The sequence below is a fragment of the Microplitis mediator genome, chromosome 10 (genome assembly GCF_029852145.1).
Source record: "Microplitis mediator isolate UGA2020A chromosome 10, iyMicMedi2.1, whole genome shotgun sequence".
In the NCBI taxonomy this organism is placed as follows: domain Eukaryota; kingdom Metazoa; phylum Arthropoda; class Insecta; order Hymenoptera; family Braconidae; genus Microplitis; species Microplitis mediator.
In genome coordinates, this window is record NC_079978.1 from 19,193,725 (window position 1) to 19,217,825 (window position 24,101).

A 24,101-nucleotide genomic window follows, 5' to 3' on the forward strand; every position below is an offset into this window, starting at 1 on the left:
TCGTTTAGAGCCTCACCCGATTTAGGGTTTACTTTGCTGATGTAATAATTCACGAAAATCAGATAATTGTTGAAAAAGGTATAGTGCATAGCACGTGGGTTAAGTCTTCATCCGTCAACTACAATGTGTTTAGCAAACATTGAGCTTCACGGATAACGACTCACCTGACCCACTCGCAATACAATGTACTATTATTTAACGCAGACCTGATAAGCGCACATCATGACTTCTGCGTTGTGAACCTTAAACGGCTGTTTATCGACTGGTGCATAGAAGTTAAATAAAAACAACATAGATTTCTCCGTTTGTAAGTGGTATAATAAAACTTCACAACGCGTCTATTAAGATTTACGACTAATCTCCATTTATAAATGATTACAAGATCTTGTTGAGCGACTAAAAGTTTTGTCGTCAAAATTTATGTTGATTGGCTAGTACACTAAATATCTATACTTCAATTCATTACATGTAAGGTGCTGTAACACGTGGTTGTTGCTGAATTTCTTTTATTAATAAATATTTAAATTAATAATCAAAACATCCGAAAGAATTTTAAGTCAATTATATATAAATTGTAAATTTTAGAGTCGATGGTTTGTTGTTTTTTTGTGGATGCACCATGTCGCTAAACAGCCATAGACTTCGCTTCATAAATTGTAGTTAATAGTAGGACACTCAGATAGTGTTTATCTGACGAGCGCAATGACTTCAGCACACGCCTTTGGCCGATATTTAGATATCAAACTCAACTCCTTTAGTCTTAGATGATAAATCGCGTTCTCAGTAATTTTATTCTCATCAAATGAATTAGACTTACCTTTTAAATTGAACCCAATTTCCCGGGAATATCGACCTCCGAAAATTCTCCAGTAATCGTGATAATTAACAGCATCAATTTCGTGAAATTTAAACCAAAATGGCGGTGCATAATCAGCAAAAGAGTTCAATGTTAATATTTTAACTATATTTTTTTCATATTTTGGAATTATGCATATATATACTTGACAGTTTTCGAAATTGTGTTGATATTCTCGAAATATATTTAATATTTCTATCATTCCCAAAGTATTATCTTTGTCAAATATAAACATTGTTTTGATTTTTAATCAAATGAATGGAAGTAAGGATAGCCGGTTGATTTATCAAAAATAATTACAAAAGTTCTTATTTCTTGATGCGCTATCAGTTTATTTGTTATATTGTATTTAGTAGTCACAACAATATCACTAATTCCAGTCGGCGATTGAAAATTTTCACCATTTGCCCAATATCCAACTGTTCCCAATTCCGCTCCACAGCTTTCAAACAAATCTTTCTAATTGTAAGAATAAAAAATTACTGAATCAATTAGCTCATCATTGTTATTATTATTATTTAAGTCATTGAATTGAATGTTCACACACATGCAAGTGCCGGCTAGGAGACTCTAAGTCCGAGAACTGACAAAAATTTTTTCGAGCTTCACCTTACGCGTTAATATCGCATTGAAATCATGATATTAATCGAGTATTGAATAGAATAAAAATGACACACCCCATTTTTATACTTAATCTTACTTTCATGAATTGCTTATTCATTTGAGATGAGTACCCATCTCTTTAAGTTCTCGCTAATAAAATTGTTAATTTTCAAAATTTCGGGAAGTTATTGGTTTCATTCCGATTTTCGAAAATTGACTTTTAATCAGATGTCGACGTTTTGAGGTCCTAAGAAGATATTTTAACTATTTTCAGAAGGATGTCCGAGTGTCTGTATGTGTGTGTATTAATTTTCTATAACTTTCTAATTAGAAACAGAAAAAAATGATGAACACGTTCTTCGTAGGAAATTAAATTATCGCAAAAGTCAGTCGGATTTTTTTTTTCTTACCGAAATTTGATAGTTAAAGAGTTATTTTAATAAATATTTGATTCATAAAATTTTTCGTACCATCATTTTGTTGAATAAAGTGACGCCACTGTTATTAATTGTTATATTTATTTGTCCAGTTACCAAATTTATCAAAAGACTCCAACTCAATATTAAGTTAATCATTTTAATTGCTCTAAGCCTTTCAGTCGTATTCCATTCAAATTGTCTGGCCTGAAAGGAGTTTTCTACTCAACTGAAACCTTTTCTATAACACGGAATAAATCTGAAGGTTTTTATTAAATAAAACCATGTGCGTAATATTTTTTATCGATATATCAATCTAGCAACTATATGTTTATCCAAATTTGACAATTCATTTCCGTAAATATTACGAAGTGACTAATAACCCAGCCACTGTATGAATAATATATATGTATATATACATACATATATGAATAACGTTACTAAATTTATGAAAAAGGCAACATGAGTTGAGCGTTTAAAAAATTTTTCGACGAGATATTAAAAAGTTATAAAAAAATTTAATCAAGAAATTTTTCTACACTAATATCATAAGTTATAAAATAAATAAATAGAATAGTATTTGAGTGACATGAGCTAGAATAATAGTAATAAAATGTCATCAGCAATAATTTGTTACAAGTCTTTTTAACTTTGTGGCAACCTGTCACCTCACTCCATCACTTATGGTATATCTTTTATACGCGCTGAGAATATGACCGACTCGGTTAACAGGGTTTGAAGATGTCTATGGTTGTTTCGCAGATTTAAACGAAAACTTGTTTTACGTGATCTTCTTTACAGACTGACACCCACGTAAAGGGAAAGCATAGCAAGAAATTTAATGTTAACTGCGCGGCATATAAAAGGATACGATACATTTGGGACAGCGTTTTGTTTTATCTATACGGATATACTTTATTTTTTAAATATAATATAACATCTCAGAGAGGCCCAATATGCTGGCTATTTAGTTGACATTTTCGATTTATAGTTGGAATTAAATATTTTAATTTTTTTAATTGACTCCACAAATTAATTTTTTAATTATTTTATATTGTTTTAAATTTTGTCGCCAGATTCATCTATTTAAAACTTTTAAACGATTTTATTCCTATCAAGATCTTGGAAGAAATTGAGCTCGATTACAGATAACTTTTAAATTATTTAATTTACAAAATGAACATTGAACTTTTTTTCTTCCTAATGGAATTTTCTCTTTTATGGTTCAAATTTAAAAAATATCTCAGTAAACTGCAAATGAAAAAAAAAGTAAGTAGAGAGACAGGGGGGGTTCTGGATACAAAGGGGCAAGATGGGCATGATCTGTTGTACCGACGGACGGTAAGTTATCGATTGGTGGATGGTAAGTTATCGACTGTTGGTTATCGACTGTCGATAATGTATCGACTGTTGGTGATGTATCTACTGTAGGTGTGGTTATCTGCGGTCTTTTGACATCATTTGAGCTTATCTGAGGCCTTTTTGACATCATTTTGACGTTAATTGTTATCATTTGAGCTTATCTGGGACCTATTTTACCGCCTGAGCTTATCTGGGGCCATTTTGATGCTAATTAACAGCCATTTTGAGCTCGCTTTGAGCTCATCCCCGCCATTTTGAGCTCGCGTTAGACGTGAGATTCTCTCCCCTCTTTTTTATTTTTTAACTGCGTAATAGAATTTTTGATGATGACTCATCCAGTTCCGAGAAAAAACTTTCTATTTTAACTGCGTAGTAGATGACGTCATCTAACAGGTTTGAACTTGTTTTTGCGCTAGAGTGGGGGAATTGAGCTGAGTGCTGAGCTCGCGAGCTCATAGCATTCAGTCTACACTAAAAGTCCTTAGCGGTTGGTCAGTGTCAAAAAAAATTTTTTTTTCAATCGACGGCATACAAAAAATCATAAGTTCGTTTTTTATAATTTATCTGAAATTGAAGAAAACATCATGTGTATTAATATCAAGTAAGTACTAATAATTACAACTGAATAAATCGTTCTAATTAAATGAATTATAGTTTTAATAATTAATTTCTTTTTGTTTAATTTAAGAATGGATTTGTCCGAAATCAATAAAATCAACTGCTTGGCACATATCTTGCCAGTTAAAAAGCTTCAAGACCTGGAGGTGGGCAAATCATACAAAATCACTGATATAAAGATCATTAAAACTCAGTATGGACCTAAAGTCGTCGCACATGTGGAGGATCAGTTCACCATCTACTTCCCAACCAGGACAAACAACGAGCTGATTGGTGATGCGGAGAAGTTAAAAAATCTCAACGACATGGCTATCAAAGAGTGCCTATATATTCTATACCACGGCTCAAAATATAACAAATTTGAATTTGTATCACAGCCATCTTAAATGGATTTATTTTTATTCAATAAATTCAAAAATTTAAATATCTAAAATATCTTTCTAATTATTACATGTACCCCATACACAAATTATAGATTTAAATACAATTAGAATAATTATACCTAAAAATAATTTTTTAAGTTATATAATGTAATGATAAAAAAAAAATAAATAAATAAATAAATAATTAATTATAGTTAGATAAAAAAAGATAGAAAAAATAACAATAATCATAAACACATGCGGGAAATTCAAAATTCCGTTTGCGCGATAGATGCTCACCCTATCGTCGCCTACCAGTACTACTGGTAAAGTCACCACAGTAGTACAGTAATATATGAGCGGGAAATTCAAACGGCAGTTCGCGCAAGTGCAGCTATGTAAGCGAAAGCAGCAGCGACGCTCGGAGAAAAGGGAGGTGGAAATGCAAGAGCAGTAGCGCGCTTGGAGAAAAAGGTGGCGGCGGTGGAGCGAGCAAGCAGCATTAGCGCGTCTGGAGAAAAGGGCGGCGGTGGAGCGAGCAGCATGCACAGCAAATAATAAACTAAAATGATTCGCTTAATAACTATATAAGTTTAATATACTCTTTAAGAATATATATTCAGAACAATAACAATTACCTCTTGTCAAGAAAACCTTTAACAAGAAGAATTTTTTAATTAAAAACAAAAATAAATAGTATTATTAATTCGTAGAATTAAAAAAAATAAATACTAATATAAATTTGTAGAATTAAAAAAAAATGCTGACTCAATACTTACGTTAAAAAAGAATATAGCGTATTTACTTTTTATATTCAAAAGCTGATCTATCTTACATATTTTTATGTTTGATACTTTCTTTAAAGTGGGGGGGTGGGAATAAACAATTTTTTATCAATAATTGATATCTATTAAAGTTTTGTTCATTTTTTTTTTTATTATTTTGTTCATTTTTTTTTACTATATATATTATTATAATTAATACTTTTATAGTTAAGTATATTATTATTGTTTTTAAAAAATGGATATTATAATAATTTAATAATAATTTAATCAAGATGTAGATAAAAAAAAATCTTAAATAACTAACTAAAATAACAACCCTGGCGGTTTTGAATCACCCTGGATCCATCGTGATTCCACCCTGTTTCCACTCCCAGGGTGTTTCCAGGCTGTTTCCAGGGTGATTTAAAACCGCCAGGGAAGGTAAGATCCAAACAGTTTCGTAAATTTCAAATTGCTCAAAAAAAAAAGGAATGAAAAATAAAATGACTATGAAGTAAGAAGTTCTAAAAGCATTAATTTTTATAAATCTTCATCATCATTATTTTCAAAATGATTGTTTTTCTGAACTTTTTCTTTTTCCATAATGACAATTTTGTTTTTTAAATTATCTATTGTTTGTTGATGATGAAGATTCATCATTTCTGCTTGGGTTCGACTTCTTTTTATTTCATCGAATCTCGCCAGTTTTTCTGTTGCTTCAGCTACATGTTTTTGTAATTCTTCAATTTGATTTTGAAGGTGGAATTTTTCTCGATTTAACTCGGCAATTTTAGAATTTGGATCTTGGCATGATGGGATAGCCTCATCCTCATCCTCTTCGAAAAGTGATTCAAATTCAATCCCCTCATCTTCATTAGGATCAGCAACTCCATGTCTCATCCGGTTCAACAATTGAAATTGTCTATTACGGATCGCTTGAAGTCTTGCTGCCTCTTCTTGATCCCTTCGATAATGAAGATCGTTATCATTCAGATCATCTAGTATCACAGTGTCTGCATCACCAATGTCAACATCATCATTCCCATTAGCGTTATTTTCTTCATCATCATCATCATCTACAATCTCCATCACGACATCACGTGTTGCCCAGTTCCCAACGTTCAAGAAATTATCGCTGTAACGATATCTCCCTTCTGATGGTATTTGATCACCAGGCAGTGCAAACCACCAACAGAAGCGATGGTGAAATATTCTCAAGATAGTTGTTACCCCAGCGACGGTAATTATTGGCCCGAAATTATAATTTTGGTCTTCAAGCGTATATGGCTCTAGCTGATCCCAAATCATGTCGATCAGCTCTTCATGAGTGTAATTTTCCTCCCATACACGTGGAATTATATAACAATATGTTATAATATTACCCATCTAAAAAAAAAAAAAAACGTATATGAAAGTCTTAATAATAATAAAATAAAGTTCAATGAGAAAAAAAAAAAATGAATAAATAATATAACATCCTTACTTTTTGTTGTTAATAATGACAAATTTCTCTACCTTCCTGGCGTCAATGTTGAAGTATAAAATAGCCTGCAACGAAAATATATTAATCATAATTAATTGATTATGATACTTATAAACGCTGCAACCCTATCATAATATTTATTTATATAATAAATTATTACAAAAAAGCGTACATTAAAGTCTTAATAATAATAAAATAAAGTTCAATGAGAAAAAAAAATGAATAAATAATATAACATCCTTACTTTTTGTTGTTAATAATGACAAATTTCTCTACCTTCCTGGCGTCAATGTTGAAGTATAAAATATCCTGCAACGAAAATATATCAATCATAATTAATTAATTGATTATGATACTTATAAACGCTGCAACCCTATCATAATATTTATTTATATAATAAATTATTACAAAAAAGCGTACATTAAAGTCTTAATAATAATAAAATAAAGTTCAATGAGAAAAAAAAATGAATAAATAATATAACATCCTTACTTTTTGTTGTTAATAATGACAAATTTCTCTACCTTCCTGGCGTCAATGTTGAAGTATAAAATATCCTGCAACGAAAATATATCAATCATAATTAATTAATTGATTATGATACTTATAAACGCTGCAACCCTATCATAATATTTATTTATATAATAAATTATTACAAAAAAGCGTACATTAAAGTCTTAATAATAATAAAATAAAGTTCAATGAGAAAAAAAAATGAATAAATAATATAACATCCTTACTTTTTGTTGTTAATAATGACAAATTTCTCTACCTTCCTGGCGTCAATGTTGAAGTATAAAATATCCTGCAACGAAAATATATCAATCATAATTAATTAATTGATTATGATACTTATAAACTCTGCAACCCCACCATAATATTTATTTAAATAATAAATTATTACAAAAGAAAGTTGTATCATGTACAGATACAGTGAACATAAAAAAAATACTTTTAAACAATTGTTATCATATAATTAAATCATCAGTAATTAATTGATTTTAATAATTAGCATCACTCAATCTTATTATAATTAAAACGATCGAATAATAATTTAAACAAATTGTTTTCGTTTATGTTCACCACACCCATAGCTTTGAGTCTAGACGCCACAATTCTTTTAGAATATTTTATTTATATTAAATGATATATTTATAATTACGCGCACACATAAACTTATTTTATTGTTAATTTATATTTATAAATAAATGTAAATATATATATATTTATAAATGATTAATTATTTATAAAAGAAAAACTTACAAACACGAAAATACATGACGAGTCCAGCGTCTCTCAGCACTTGTCTAGACTTTTTTGGATTTAAGTTTCTTGAGAGATTTTTATCTTCTTAAGTAAACAATTTTTTTTGTCGTAGTAAAAATGAACCAATCAAAACACTTGTTATATAAAAGATGGAACCTGATTGGTTCGCTTTTGAATGGCGCGCTTGTAGATTTCAGCACGTGCACTTTGGTTAAAAAATGTTTATAAATATTTGTCGATATAAATTATATTAAAATATTATCTAAGACACATCTCTTGATGATTTTAAATATTATTCCTAAACAATCATTTTATTTATATCACATAAAATTGATTTAGAAAAATAATTTGCGGGAAATAACTGCCATCTCGCGGGATAAACTAGATAACACAGATCGATACATCTATACTGTTGTCAATTCTGTATACAGTGAATCAATAATGACGGTCAAATAGCCGCCACCTAGTGGGATAAACCAGCTACTGAGATTGATGTTAATTCTATACATCTCTATGTTTTGAAATCATAATGAAGAAAAATTAATTAATAATAAACAAATGATATACTTACCTGATAACTATATATTTTTCAAATAACTGGAACAGTTGCACACTTTTGAATAAAATAATTTTTTGATTAAATTAAAATAATTTTTAACTTATAAAAATCACTTATTAAAATTTAAAATTAATTAACTATTTAATTCCTTAAAATATTATACATAATTATTTTCCAAGTAACTTTACACTATTTTATAATAATTAAATTTAAATTAGTTAAGTTTGAAAGAAAAAATGTCTGAAATAAAAATTATTCAAGTTGAAAAAAAAGTCAGAAATTAAAATTTTGTTAAAATTTTATTCAATTATTTAACAACCAATTTTTCATCAATTTTACATTTTGTAAAGCACATAGATATTCACCATTGAATTTACAATGATAATTACAGAAATTACAATCGAAAAATTTATTATTTTTGAGGGCGGGACATTTGAATTCTTCCAGATCGATGACAACTTTATCTTGTCCGACTAGATCTTGTACCCATAAAGTTTTTTCACCACCTTTGACATAAATGTACTTGTAATTACTTGTCACATAATCAAAAACTTCATGTAGCTTAGAATATGGTGTCTTTCCAGCATTCCAGGCGATCCCATGATGATTGTGTATGATCCAGGTGTTTTGACGCTGACATTGATGTGGTAGCGATTCCCAATCATATGGTGATTGAAATAGTGTACATGATAACTCTTCATGTCCTTCGATCTCATGTTGAATCGTAATTGTAGCAAGTTCTTTCACGATAAATTGATTATCGGATCCTTTGAATCCTTGCACATCTAGTATCATTTCCATTTTTATAGCTTGTATCTCAGCAACAGTCAGAGAGCAACTGAAGAATTAATACAGCTTAGCTATTTTATATTTTATTATTCTCCCCACCACACTATTTTTAATTAATAATCTTCAATTTCATTGGCTGAAAAATATTCTTTGTTTATTTTTAACTGCGTAGTAGAATGTTTATTATTAACTGCGTAGTAGAATGTTTATTATTAACTGCGTAGTAGAATGTTTATTATTAACTGCGTAGTAGAATGTTTATTTCTAACTGCGTAGTAGAATGTTTATTTTTAGATGATGATGACTCATCCTGTTCCAAGAAAAAAACTTTCCATTGTTATTTTTATTTTTAACTGTGTAGTAGAATATTTATTTTTAGAACATGACTCATCCAGTTCCAAGAAAAAAACTTTCCATTGTTATTTTTATTTTTAACTGCGTAGTAGAATATTTATTTTTAGAACATGACTCACGCAATTCTATTTTTAGATCATAACGACATCTAGTTCAATTTTTAACTGCGTAGTAGATGACGTCAAACTTTCCATCACGCCATCTAGATCTTAGGTTATGTTGATGCGATCTAGGGAATTTTTGTTCTTTTCTAGGGAATTTTTTCCAGTTTCTAGGGGATTTTTTCCAGTTTCTGGTGATTTTATTTTATAAGGTTGGTACTTTTGAGAACTATGAAATTTTTTACTGCGCAGTTGATGAGTCGCGCCCCACCTATAAATGCACCGCGCGAAAGCATACTTCATTAAAAAGAAGTACAAGTCTCGCAGTGAAGTACATAACTCCGTGTATTCACTCTGTTGATTGTGTGTGAAATTTTTTGTGATATAAAGTTATTCTGATTTTTAATAATCAATATTTCAAGTGATATTTTTTTTTTTTTACCAAACTTTTAACATAAAACTTTCGTGCTTAAAAGATTTTTGTGGTAAAAAATTTGTTGATAAGTGATAACAAAACTCTGTGCTAGAGAAAATTATTATTTTTATAATAATTATTTATAAACAATTGTGAATAAAAATTTTGATTCTTTCTGTGTTAAAGAACTGTTTAGACTTAAAACAGTTATTTTGTGCATTCAAAAACTTTAAACAGAAAAAACTTTCATTAAAATTTTTGATTGTTGGTGATTTATTTTATATCAAAATATTTTTTTTAATTGTGTCCACAGTTTATTTCTGTGTTAAAGAACTGTTTAGACTTCAAACAGTTATTTTGTGCATTCAAAAACTTTAAACAGAAAATATTTAATCAAGTAAATTAGTGATTGAATAAAAAACAATTCTATCAAAAATGGCACAAAATGATTTTATTGTGGCGCTTCAGCGTCCAGTAGATTCAATAATTAAATCATTTAATGATTTACACGATCAGCCATTAGCTGAAGAACATTGTCAGAAGTGTTATCAAGTGTGCAGTGATACAATTAATTATTTCAACGAGATCTTGCTAGATCCTAAAATAAATGTTCAAGTCAGGAGAAGTGTACAAGCAAATATTGTACTTTTATACTGGTATGCTGACCAATTTGCACAATTGAGTGGTGAAGTAACTGGTGGTGATTTGCGTGCAAACCGACGTCTCATCAAGTGGCAAGATCTTGAAAATGCATTCTCAAATAACATCAGATCAGGATGTGTGGTGAATCAAGCCCATACAGATCTTCATACTTTTCTTGATGATGCTCAAGATCTTATAATTGAAAAAGTTGACAATATGCTCAGAGATCTTGCTGGGCTTAAAGTAAATGTTGAATTGATTTGCAAATTTAGAAATGTAAAAGCCGAAAATGTCATTGAAGAAACAAAGACATTCAACACCAAGAGCCGAGAAATTTTACATGCAACATCTCTTGCTACTTGGTATAAAGATCATGTCAATGATAAATTATTGAAGAAAGTTGAGGAATTCAATCAAAAAGACTCTGGCTGGAGTTTAACTGAAATCCACAGTTTGATAATTACAATGTCGAGATATGCACCTCTTCAAGCTGGAGATTCAACGTTTGTGGAGCTACCCAAGGACATCCAGACGAAGAAAGCAGTATTAAATATTCAGAATTCTGATGAACACTGTTTTCTATGGAGTGTTGTAGCAGCATTATATCCTGCTAATAGTAATCCTGTGAAAAAATCATCATATCCACACTTCAGCTCGATATTAAAATATGAAGGTATAAAATTTCCAATCACTTTAAATGATATACCAAAATTTGAAAAATTAAATAATTTATCAATCAATGTCTATGGTATCGAGTCAGAATTTTGTAATAAAAAATCCGAAAAAAGTGCAATAATTCCATTATACTTAAGTAAACTCATAAAGTCTGACAAAAAAGTTATTCATCTCTTAATGGTACAGCAAAAAATTAAATTAAATACATCTGATTTTGATATTAAAAATTTTCAACCTAAATTTCACTTTGCTTTAATCAAAGATCTGTCACGATTAGTTAAATCTCAAATTTCCATGGCAAAATGTAAATTATTCTTTTGTGATAGATGCTTAAATCATTTCAAATATAATTATTCATATGAAAATCACAAAGCTGATTGTTTTAAAATAAATAAAGTCCATATGACATTTCCAAAAGAGAAAGACCAAATTTTAAAATTCAAAAACTATCAATATAAAGACACTGTACCTTTTGTTGTATATGCTGACTTGGAATGTATACTAGAAAAGACCCAAGGAGATGATGAAACTCAGAAGCATGTTCCACACAGTGTAGCATTTTATCAGCATTGTAGTTATAATACTAAATTATCTAAATTTGAATTAAATCGTTCAAAATTTTGTATTGGATGGTTTATTTTAAAGTTGGAAAAATTAGCTATTGAATACGAAAGATATTTGAAAAATCCTATACCAATGAAACCACTCACTAAACAACAGCAAGAGACACATGATCAGGCAACTGTTTGTCATATTTGTGAAAAAACGATCACTACAAATACCGATAAGTGTTATGATCATTGTCATTTCACTGGTAATTATCGCGGTCCAGCTCATATATCTTGTAATGTCAATTATCCAAAGTCTCATGTTATTCCCATAGTCTTTCACAATTTATCGGGCTATGATTCACATTTTTTAATTAAAAGTCTAGCTACATTAATTAAAGGTGATGTAACTTTACTACCAATTAATAAAGAAAAATATATATCTTTCACAAAATCGATTGAAAATACTTCAGTAACATTACGTTTCATAGACTCATTCAGATTTATGGCATCTAGCCTTGAAAAATTAGCTTCAAATCTTGGTGATGATGAAAAGCTTATAACGAAACTTCACTATCCCGATCCAGATGAATTTAAATTAGTTACGCGTAAAGGTATATTTCCATATGAATATATATCCAGTGTTGATAAGCTTAATGACAAACAATTGCCTGATCAAGTATCATTTTTTTCAAAATTAACGAATGAAAGTGTCTCTGATGAGGATTATTTCTTTGCTCAGCTAGTCTGGAACAAATTTAACATCAACACACTAGGAGAGTACTCAGATTTATATCTTAAAACTGATGTACTTCTTCTAGCAGATGTGTTTGAAAATTTTAGACGTAGCTGCTTTGAAACTTACAGCTTAGATCCATTACACTACTATACAGCTCCTGGTCTGTCTAATGATGCTATGTTAAAATACACTGGTGTGGAACTTCAGCTTTTAACTGATCCTGAAATGGTACTTTTTATTGAAAAAGGCATCAGGGGTGGGGTATCTCAGTGTACAAACCGATATGCTGCTGCTAATAATCGGTACATGGGTGAGGACTTTGATCCAAGCAAAGCTGAATCATATTTAATGTATTATGATGTAAATAATTTATACGGTGCAGCTATGAGTATGTCACTGCCGACAGGTTCATTTGAGTGGGTGGAAAATGTAGATGATGATGTAAATAAATTTTTTAATGATAATGATGATAGTGTAGGATACATTTTAGAAGTAGATTTAAGTTATCCAGAGGAGTTACATGAACTTCACAAGGACTTGCCCTTGTGTCCTGAGCACTTTGTTCCGCCAGGATCCAAACACTCAAAATTATCAACAACTTTGTATGATAAAAAAAATTATATAATACATTATAAAAATTTAAAACAATGTCTAGAATTAAGATTAAAATTAACAAAAGTCCACAGAGTACTGCAATTCAAACAATCACCTTGGCTCAAAACTTATATTGATAAAAATACTGATTGTAGAAAATTAGCAAAGAATGAGTTTGAAAAAAATTTTTACAAACTGATGAACAACGCTGTATTTGGTAAGACTATGGAAAATGTAAGAAAGCATAAAGATGTACAATTAAAAACTGAATGGGAGGGTAGATATGGTGTCAAAGAATTGATATGTAAGCCAAATTTCCATAGTCTTACCATGTTTGATAAAGATATGGTAATTATTGAGATGAAGAAAGTAAAAGTCTGTTTCAATAAACCTATCTATGTGGGCTTTTGTATTTTAGATTTGTCTAAAACATTTATTTATGACTTTCATTATAATTATGTAAAAAAGAACTTTAAAAATGATGAGTCTAAATTGATGTATACTGACACCGACAGTCTCATCTATCATTTTACTGTGCCAGATGTCTATAAAATCATCAAACGTGACATCTCCAAGTTCGACACTTCTGACTACCCCGCGGATAATATTTATGATATGCCATTAGTCAATAAGAAAGTCCTGGGTCTGATGAAGGATGAGAATAATGGTGGAATCATGACTGAATTCACTGGACTCAGGGCTAAATTATATGCATTCAAGACATATAAAAATGAAAAGGCCAAAAAGCGAGCAAAGGGTGTAAAAGGTCCAACTTTGCGAACAATCACGTTTGATGATTTTATGCAATGTTTAAATAATCATGTAAATTTAACAAAAAAACAGTATTTAATTAAGAGCGCAAAACATAATGTAAAAACGATTGTACAAAATAAAATAGCATTAAGTTGGGCTGATGATAAGCGTCAGCTCATTGACGGCAGCCATGACACCCTACCATGGGGCTATAAAAGAATTGTAGATGATGATGATGATGATGATGATGATGAGACAATAATTAAAAAAAGAAAACTTATGTAAATAGTTGTAAATAAAAAAAACTTATGTAAATAGTTGTAAATAAAAAAAAAAAAAAAAAAAGATAACTTATGTAAATTATTTCTAAGTTTTTGTAAAATTAGTTTTAAGGTTTATAAATAAAAAAAAAAATGTTTATACAATTAAAAATTTTGTTTTTATTTATTAGAATATAAGATTACATAATAAGTTTTTACAGGTCTGATTTATCAATCCAAGTGTTGTGAGAGCTGTCGAAGCCGAGCCACTTTACATATAATTTATTTCCACGTTTTTTTATAATTTTTTCTATTAGATAGACATCTGGATGCTTGACTTTGCTGAGTTCTTCAACATAAAATCCACCTTCAATTGGCTTATCTTGATAGTCTACAAGTTTGTATGTGGTTGGATTTGTATTCTGCACTGTCTTGATTGTAAAAATTTCAGTGGTCCAGTTGGGTGTGTAGCCTTTTTCAAACACATGTTTGTACTTGCTGATTCGAACTTTGTCTCCAACTTTGAATTTATTTTTTCGTGCTTGCCGCTGATCTTGAAGAGGTCTGTATATTTTTTCAAATATCTGCTTTTCATTTTTAGCAGTTACATCAATAGGTTCCAGTTGAATAGTACGATGTTTTCTAGTATTATATTTGTACATCAATTCTTCCAATATATCAGTCCATTTATAGGTACCACGAGCAGTGAATTGACGCCACATGTTATTCTTAAGTGTTCGATTAAAACGTTCACATATTGATGCCTTCAGGTTGCTGAATGTTGAGTACATGTTGATGTTTTTACGTTTCATCAGTTCTTGAAATTCTTTATTGTAAAATTCTTTGCCTTGGTCAACATGCAGATTTTTTGGTACACGTCCTTGTTGAAATATAGATTTCATTGCACTAGTGACATCACTGCCACTTTTACTTTTAATCGGTACAGCCCAAGCATACTTTGAAAAAATATCTATGACAGTTAGCAGATATTTGTTTCCTTTATTAACTGTTGCATAAGGAATCATTTCAACTAGATCAGCTTGCCAAGTTTCATCAAGTGCTCGTATGTCAACATGACGACGTTGATAATTTCTGCGTGCTGGTCTGTGCAACTCATACGCTATTACTGATTTTTTGTCCTCCATTGTCAACAAAAATTTTAGCTTCCAGTTCTTTTATTCGCTGTGTATTTCTATTAATTAATTCCTTTCGTGACTTTATACGTTTTAGTATAACTTTTAATTCTTGATTTTCTTTTCTTAAAAGCGTCACAGTAGAATCCAGTGTTACCACTTGAGAGTGCAAGTGTGAAATGATCTCTGACTGATCATTCCTCATACTATCATACAATAGAGACAGCTCTTTGTGTACAAGATCACGTGTAAATTTTACAGTTGCTGCATCACTGTCTTCAGCTGGTTTACCAACATGACACAGTCTCTTGCTTTCAACATCATACTGTCCATCAACAGTTATTTGAAATCCTCGTCCAGGTGGTCCTGGTGGTCCGCTGATTGCAGCACCAGTTGGTAGCGAACGTCCAAAAATATCGATACTCATTTTTGCTCTTTTCACTTCAACAGTCAGCAAGTAAATGATATAAATTTGATGTAGCGGCTGCTAATAAATAATTCCTGCTTCTCGTAGCTCTTCAATAATTGATATGATTTCATTGGTGTGACTTGGATTCCCAGCTGCTTGAGATGCCATAAGTAAACGAAGACGGTCGACTAGTTCATTTGGATCATCCCAGTAGACATAATCCATACGTGCTTTTTTATTTTTCGCAATCATAAAATCAGGTAATCCTTTACCTCTTGATAAGTTTGCATTTTTAGCAAGAAAATCAGCAATATAATTATTGTACTTGATTGTCGAGTCTTCATAAAAACTACTATCTGGCTTATAATTTTTTCTATGAGCATTTGTCATCTTTATAATTTCAAGATATTTATTTTTATCATTCTGTGTGACTTTCGAATCATCCGGAGATTTTTTAAATAATAATTCCAATAAACCAGGAGTCACTGAGTAATTTTTATTTTTTATATTAATCACAGTATCATCAAAAGTTATTTCAGAATCACCAATGTAAAAATCATTGTAACATCGACGGACACCATATCTCAGATCTATATCTCTACTTTTTTTATACACTTTAGATAAATAAGACTTTATTTCACTGCTAGCTGACTTAGCAGGCGTACTTGATGCAGCAGGAGATATTTGTGTTTCTTCCAGAGTCCCGCTTCTATCTTCAGAGATGATACTGTTATATTTACTTGCATCATCAAGTTCTGTATTATTATTCACTGTTGAATTATTTTCTTCTTCAACTTCAGACTTGACTTCTTGTTTGATTTTATGTTTTGATGATTCGACTAGACTTTGTAGAGGTGTAACAATAGGCTTGAACATTTCACCCATTGTTTTCTCAGCTGTGTCTTTACCCAACTTGAGCATTCTGTGCTTCCGTCGGATAGCATCACTAGCCTGAGATATCTGATGTAAGACATCTCGTTGCTTTGAAAGTTCCTCAGTCTTCATGTTGATGTGTCAGAGTTCACTTAATCTCTGATTGTTGTTCGTCAAGTACAAGTTAATTTATACTAATAAAACAATCAAATCCTTTTCTATATCTTCCACTATTTAGCTCACTGTCTTTGTCAATCACTACAAACCCATATTTACCACCATCATTCCAACATGCTGAACACAAGTCTTTGAATAAATTGTATGACATGTCAGTATTTACATGATCATCATACACATGTCTCAAGTTCATCTCATCTTGACGAAAGAGAACTATAAAATTTGCATTGTCACGTATCAAATGTTTAGGGATACGTGTGTAAGTCTGACAGAGATAAAAACTGTCAACATCTTTGTGTCGACCCATGCAAAAATATGCTCTGATATGATCTTGTTTTTCACAAGCAACATCATCAAATATCATCAATGAGTTTGGTTTTGCATCTTCAGGTTTCAGTACTTCTTCGTGCTCGTTGAATGTAAAAAATTCAATACCTTCTATTGGTTTAAGTAGTGATTCTAAAAATTTGTATTTCGGTTGATTTAGAGATTTTGAGTAGAGATAAATATTATCAAATCTCAAGCCGTTGGGGTGTATGATGAGTGACAGCAGAGCATTGGTTTTTCCACAATTTGATGGACCACAAAATATAGCACGTACACTGTTTGGCAATAAAGCACCGTGTCTCTTGACTTTTTTCACCCCCGTACCTTGAACAATTTGATCAAAATTTATTACTGGCAACTTGGCCTCTTGACTTTTAAACTCCATGTTGACAGTTTCCGGTCACAACAACAACTCACTCAGCGAGGTATAAGTACCAGGTTTTATAGGATTTTTAGTCAGTCATGATGCTACTACTATGGAGAGCAGATGTGTGAATACCAGTGGTAGAGGTTTTGTAAACAGTATAATTAATAAGCTGCCATTTGAACTACATATACCTGGATACCAGTACTGTGGACCAGGCACAAAGCTAGCCAAGAGATTAGCTCGTGGTGATCCTGGAATTAATCCTCTAGACGCTGCGTGTAAAGAACACGATATCGCATACTCGTATAATCGTGAAAATTTGGATGCACGTCACGAGGCTGATCAAATACTTGCTGAGAAGGCGTGGCAACGTTATCAAGCAAAAGACGCTGGTATTGGTGAAAAAGCTGCTGCGTGGAGTGTAAATAAAATCATGAAGATGAAAAAAAGATTTGGTATGGGGCTGAAGAAGAGAGCAGCTGGCAAGAGAAAGCACAGTAAGAGGAAGATTGGCAAGAGAAAGATAAGTGTGAAGAAACAAGTAGCACTAAGACAAGTTGTCACAGCTGCCAAAAAGTCCATGACTTCTGGTGGTGATCCAATCAAAACAGCATTGAAGGGTGCTCGTCAAGCGGTTAAAAAATCTGGTGGGAAAAAAAATATCAGGCTGCCACGAATTTTACCAGTTCCATCTAAAGTTGGTGGTATACTACCATTTTTAATACCACTTTTTGCTGGCTTGAGTGCCACAGGAGCTTTAGCTGGAGGCGCTGCTGGTATAGCAAAAGCTGTAAATGATGCGAGTGCTGCTAAAAATCGATTGAGTGAGAGCAAACGTCATAATTTGCAAATGGAACAAATATCCATGGGTAAAGGCTTATACTTGAAGCCTTACAGACGTGGTATGGGTTTATACTTGAGACCATATCCAGCAGGCAGAGGATGCAAGTCAAAAAACAAGTAGAGCTACCACATCGAGCACTCACAAACAACGACTTACTAAAGTACGCTAAAGCTCTAAAAATTCCAAACTTTCGTGGTGTTTTTATGAGAAACGATTTACCTGAAACTGGACCGAGAAAAAATGAATCAGCTATTATTAATCTTGATGATAAACATGGACCTGGTACTCACTGGGTTGCATACAAGAAAAATAATGATAAAGTTGTTTATTTTGACAGTTTTGGTAATTTACAACCACCACAAGATCTTATGGAATATCTCGATGTTGGTAGCGTGAAATATAATCACAAAAGATATCAGGATTTTGATACAATTATATGTGGACATCTATGTCTCAAATTTCTAACTGGACAACTATAAATTGATGTGACTTTGTGTACAACATATCAGTCATGGCTGAGTCATTCACATTAACACTGACAGGATCTTCATCCGAGTTGGAGGCTAACTACTTCCCTCCAATTGAATTATCACCAGCTAAAAATTATGTTCTGGGACTTGTAGAGTTATTAACATTTAATTCGATACCAAATATTGATGTGGGTGCTAATAAATTCTATGTCTCTTATCCTGTGGATAATATTGATATCGAAAAAATTGATACAAATAATGTTGATAATAATGTTGATGAGAAAAAAATAGTCAAGAAAAAAAGAGCTAAGAGAAATGCTACAATAATTACAAAGTTTGATGACAATATCTCAGTGACGGAAAAGAATATAGAAGCTGAAAAATATGAAACTATCGAAGAGAGAGTCTTGACGATACCAACAGGAAGTTACGAGATAACTGACATTGAAAAATATATTCAAAAGAAATTACGAAGACTCAGCATCAGCATCAGAGCCAATAATAATGAATTGAGAAGTGAGATAAAATGTGATCAATTTATAAATTTTACACCTCAAGATTCTATTGGTCGGCTATTGGGATTTACAAATCGGAAGCTGATGCCACATAAAACTCACTCATCAGATTTACCAGTGAAGATATTAAAACTCAATGCTCTGAGAGTTGAGTGTAACATCACGTCTGGTGCTTACATAAATGAACACAAAGTTCACACTATTCATGAATTTTTCCCAAGTGTACCACCAGGATATAAGATTGTTGAATTGCCATCACACGTCATTTATCTGCCGATCGCCGTACAAGCAATACAGAATCTCAGACTGAGAATTGTAGATCAAGACGGAAAACTGGCTAATTTCAGAGGTGAAACGATAACCATAAGACTGCATATAAAGTCTATAAAATAATGGGTATCGTGTATGAAACAAAAAGTGGTGCTGGGTATAAAACGACAGCAACATGGTCGAGCAACATCAGTCACCGAGTACCTCACAAGGTGTTAACACATCAGAACGCTCAGTTTCTTCAGAGCCTAGGACTAAAATTACGTGGAAAATTAAGAAAATAAAAATTTATTTTTGTTGTTTGACGTGTACACGACTATGGCGGCAGAAATCTTAAATATTCAACGACAAATCATTTTTGATGAGTCGATTGCACACTATGAAGCACATGCTCATCTCCCGTATGCTTCATCAACATTCAACAACAGCGATGAAATAAGAATTACTGTTCAACATCAAGATTTATGTCTACTTCCAAGTAAAAGTACACTGCATGTGTATGGAAAATTTACAAAATCTGATGGTACAGCTGTAAGTGCAACTACTCACATGGTCAACATGACAGTTTGTCATATGTTTGAAGAAATACGTTACGAACTCAATGGTGTTGAGATTGATCGTAGCAAAAATGTTGGTATCACAAGTCTCATGAAAGGATACACATCACTAAGTCCTGCTCAAGAAAATATACTTGAAAATTCAGGCTGGATTATGGATGAAGCTGTAAACAAATTACACAATGACAATGGCTACTTTGATGTATCTATACCACTGAGTCTCCTGCTTGGATTTGCTGAAGATTACCATAAAGTTGTCATCAACGCAAAGCATGAATTGATTTTAATAAGATCAAATTCCGATTTGAATGCATACATTGTGGCTACACCTGCTGCTGGAGCTCATGCTGAAGCTGTTAAAATTACACTGCAAAAAATCGAGTGGATTGTACCATATGTGACTATGGCTGATAAACAAAAAATTGAAGCTCTGAATTATATTACAAGTGATCCAGCTATCTCAATCAGTTTCCGTGCTTGGGAGCTGTACGAGTATCCTTTATTACCAAATACTTCGAAGCACATATGGGCAGTCAAAACTTCTACGCAGCTCGAGAAACCACGTTTTGTCATTCTTGGATTTCAAACAGCACGAAAAAATGACGCAACTAAAAATGCCAGCGTGTTTGATCACTGCAACATCAGAGACATAAAATTATTTTTAAACTCTCAGAGTTATCCTTATGGAAATTTAAACCTCAACATTGCAAACAATCAATATGCTCTGTTGTATGACATGTATATAAATTTCCAAATTTCATACTACAACAAAGAACCAGAGCCACTGCTGACAAAGAAAAAATTTTTGGAACAAGCACCACTGTATGTTATCGATTGCTCAAAACAAAACGAATCAATTAAATCTGGACCAGTGGACATTCGCCTGGAATTCGAATCTACAAATCAATTTCCTGCGCAGACATCAGCTTATTGCCTCATTATACATGATCGCATAGTCGAGTATAATCCCATAAGCAGCATCGTACGAAAACTAATATGAAGACTATTCAATTCAATCCAACGCCAACCATACATTATATGTATGTATGGAGATTTGCACATGAACAAGCAAGAAGAAGCGAATGGGAACAAGCAGCAAGAGATCGAGAACGATTTAAACAAAGAATTAATGAATTAAATATAATTATTGAACCTGTATTAATTAAAAAACTTACATTTATAAATAAATAAACTTTTTTATATTGACATATATTGTTTTTATTATTTTTAACCTAAAATATACATTTAAGTCTTACATAACCTTAAATATTTTACATAACCTCAAATACATACGAAACTATAGTATTTTTTTTTCTTAACATTAAATATACATTTAAGTCTCACATAACCTTAAATATTTTTTTATTTCACATTACCTCAAATACATAATAAACTATAGATATTTTTCTTAACCTAAAAATATACATTTTTTCAGTCTTACATAACCTCAAATACATAATAAACTATAGATATTTTTCTTAACCTAAAAATATACATTTTTTCAGTCTTACATAACCTCAAATATATAATAAACTATAGATATTTTTCTTAACCTAAAAAGTACAATTGCAGCAATCTTTTCTGAATGGATATGCAAGGCTATCAGGGATATCATCATAGAAAAGAGAATGATCTCGACACCTTTGATATCCAATCAATTTTTCATTATTTTGTAATCGTTCCGGTAGTTTGTGCCAAGCGAAATCGATTTGTTGGGTTGCATTTTCAATGATAAATGCAACATCAAGACATGCGATATCTTGATTATCCATACACAGTAAGTTCCCCAACTGATTGAAGATCTGAACCGACTTTTCATAGGTCGGTTGGTTTCCATAACAAGTCCAAAACCACTTCTTGAAAAATTGAACATTTTGATAAGCACATGAAGAATAAAATTTTTTCTTATGATGAACATGGTATGGACAGCGATGTTTTGGAAAATCATAAGCATCAAATAGAGAAAAATGTCTTAGTTTTTCCATATCAATTATAGGTACAACAGAGTCAATTAGATTATCAAGCCATTTTTTCTTTCGTTCACCTTGAACGTAAAAGTAACGTGCATTTTTCACCAAAATATCTAGATTTTCTTTCAATGATTCATATGGTTGTACACCAGATGTCCATGAAATTGAATGTTGAAGTCCACAATGATCAACACTTTTTTGCATTACTGCAACATCAATCTGATCTAAAGGTGGTTCAAATAACCAATGTTCACATTGCACACGTTTATATGGATTGACTTCAACACAAATATCACTAGCACAAAGTTCTTTCATCACAAATCTGCCATCAGGCATCTCAAAACCCACAAAATCAATTATTAGTTCCATTATTGCGGTTTGTTAGCTTTAAACAATGACTTAGTTAATAAGAATGTGATTTTATGACACGCTTCTTCGTAATCTTTGCGATCATTAAAGTTTAATAATAATTCTTTCCAATGAGACAGTTGTAAGTTGATTTCTTTTCTTCGGATAGTCAATTCTTTGTTTTTTTCCTCATTCGCGTTTCTATAATAATAGGAATTGGGAATAGCGCCGTCCTCGAAAATATCACTTTCTTCGCTTATGTCTTCGAACTCGATTTGGGCATCGTGGTTACACTCATCAGTGCATACATGAAGTCTATAAAAAAGTTAATAATTGAATATTCATAGCTAAATTAATGAAACATGTAATAAATCTTTACATACCTTGAACCTCGACGAGCCATTTTTTATGACTTTCCAAGCATGCGTAATTGCAGTTTTTCCGTTTTTTCACTAATTTCAAATAGATTCTTCGCTAACTTTCTTTTTTCAGCACAGCCTGGACACGATACTTCTCGCGCACTTTCAATAATTTCAATATTTTTGGCAAATGCAATTACATCATTAATAAATTTACCAATATCCTCAGGAGGTATGTCACCAAATAACGATTCAATAATATCGTCAAGATTATCAGTGTACGGCCGGTTATGTAAGAGAAAAATTCTTTCACTTTCACTGAATTTATTATCCATTTGCACAAGCTGTTAACTAGAACGTTTCTCGATGTAGACTGACTGCTGCTGCGAGCTCAGCGCTCAGCTCAGTATCCCCACTCTAGGCCGAAAACAAGTTCAAACCTGTTAGATGACGTCATCTACTACGCAGTTAAAATAGAAAGTTTTTTTCTCGGAACTGGATGAGTCATCATCTAAAAATAAAAATTATACTACGCAGTTAAAAATGAACAAAGGAAAAACCAGTTCAAACCTGTTGGATGACGTCATCATCAGATAAAAAGAGGGGGGGGGAACTACACCACTAGATGGCGTGCTCTTGCATGCTTCTCGCATGTACCCTTACATACCCCCAGATTCAATATATAAAACTTTAAATCATACATTTACGTGTACATATTGTATTAATCAGGGTAGGCTACGCTAGTGTCAGCTCTGGGGTTACGCGCAAACACGATGTCAAAACCTGTAACCTGATAGGCAAGCCGAGAACCCACTCTAGTCATTAATGAAATTGTACATAATTTTACATAAATTGTACATTATTAAAAATTGTACATATTTTTTCAAAAAATTTCCCACTCAAAATATACACGAGGCGCCATCTATCATGAGCTCAAAATGGCGGAAACGAGCTCAAAAGGGTCCTAAATAAGCTCAAAAATGAGCTCATACGGTAAAAAAGACCACCAAATAACGTCAATTAGCTTCAAAATGATGTCAAAAAGGCCGCAGATAAGCTCAAATGATGTCAAAAAGGCCGCAGATAACCAACAGTCGATAACTTACCATCCGTCGATAACTTACCACCCGTCGATAACTTACCATCAGTCGGTACAACAGATCATGCCCATCTTGCCCCAACTGATCCAGAACCAGCTCTGCCTATCTACTAAAGTACATAACATAATTTTTTAAGTATCTAAATGTCATCGTTACTAATCCCGAGAATCTCGACCAGACATTTTTTAGCTTTTAAATTTCCATTACAATCAACAAATCTAGT

The 24,101-nt window shown here is 31.9% G+C and overlaps 2 protein-coding genes across 8 annotated transcripts in view; both read right to left on the reverse strand.

Moving 5' to 3' along the window:
- LOC130676748 (glutamate receptor ionotropic, kainate 2-like) overlaps positions 1-24,101 on the reverse strand; it is a 277,423-nt gene that overhangs the window by 80,993 nt on the left and 172,329 nt on the right. The window lies entirely within an intron of this gene.
- On the reverse strand, positions 21,574-23,272 carry LOC130676751 (uncharacterized). The gene is made up of 2 exons (XM_057483235.1): positions 22,803-23,272; positions 21,574-22,734 (listed from the first exon to the last, which is right to left on the reverse strand). The coding sequence occupies exon 2, from the start codon at positions 22,438-22,440 to the stop codon at positions 21,655-21,657; it is 786 nt and encodes a 261-aa protein (XP_057339218.1). The 5' UTR covers positions 22,441-22,734; positions 22,803-23,272; the 3' UTR covers positions 21,574-21,654.

What these genes read in the sequence shown, in the direction of transcription:
- LOC130676751 (XM_057483235.1), bottom strand. Translation starts at nt 22,440, where the DNA reads ATGGAACTAATAATTGATTTTGTGGGTTTTGAGATGCCTGATGGCAGA.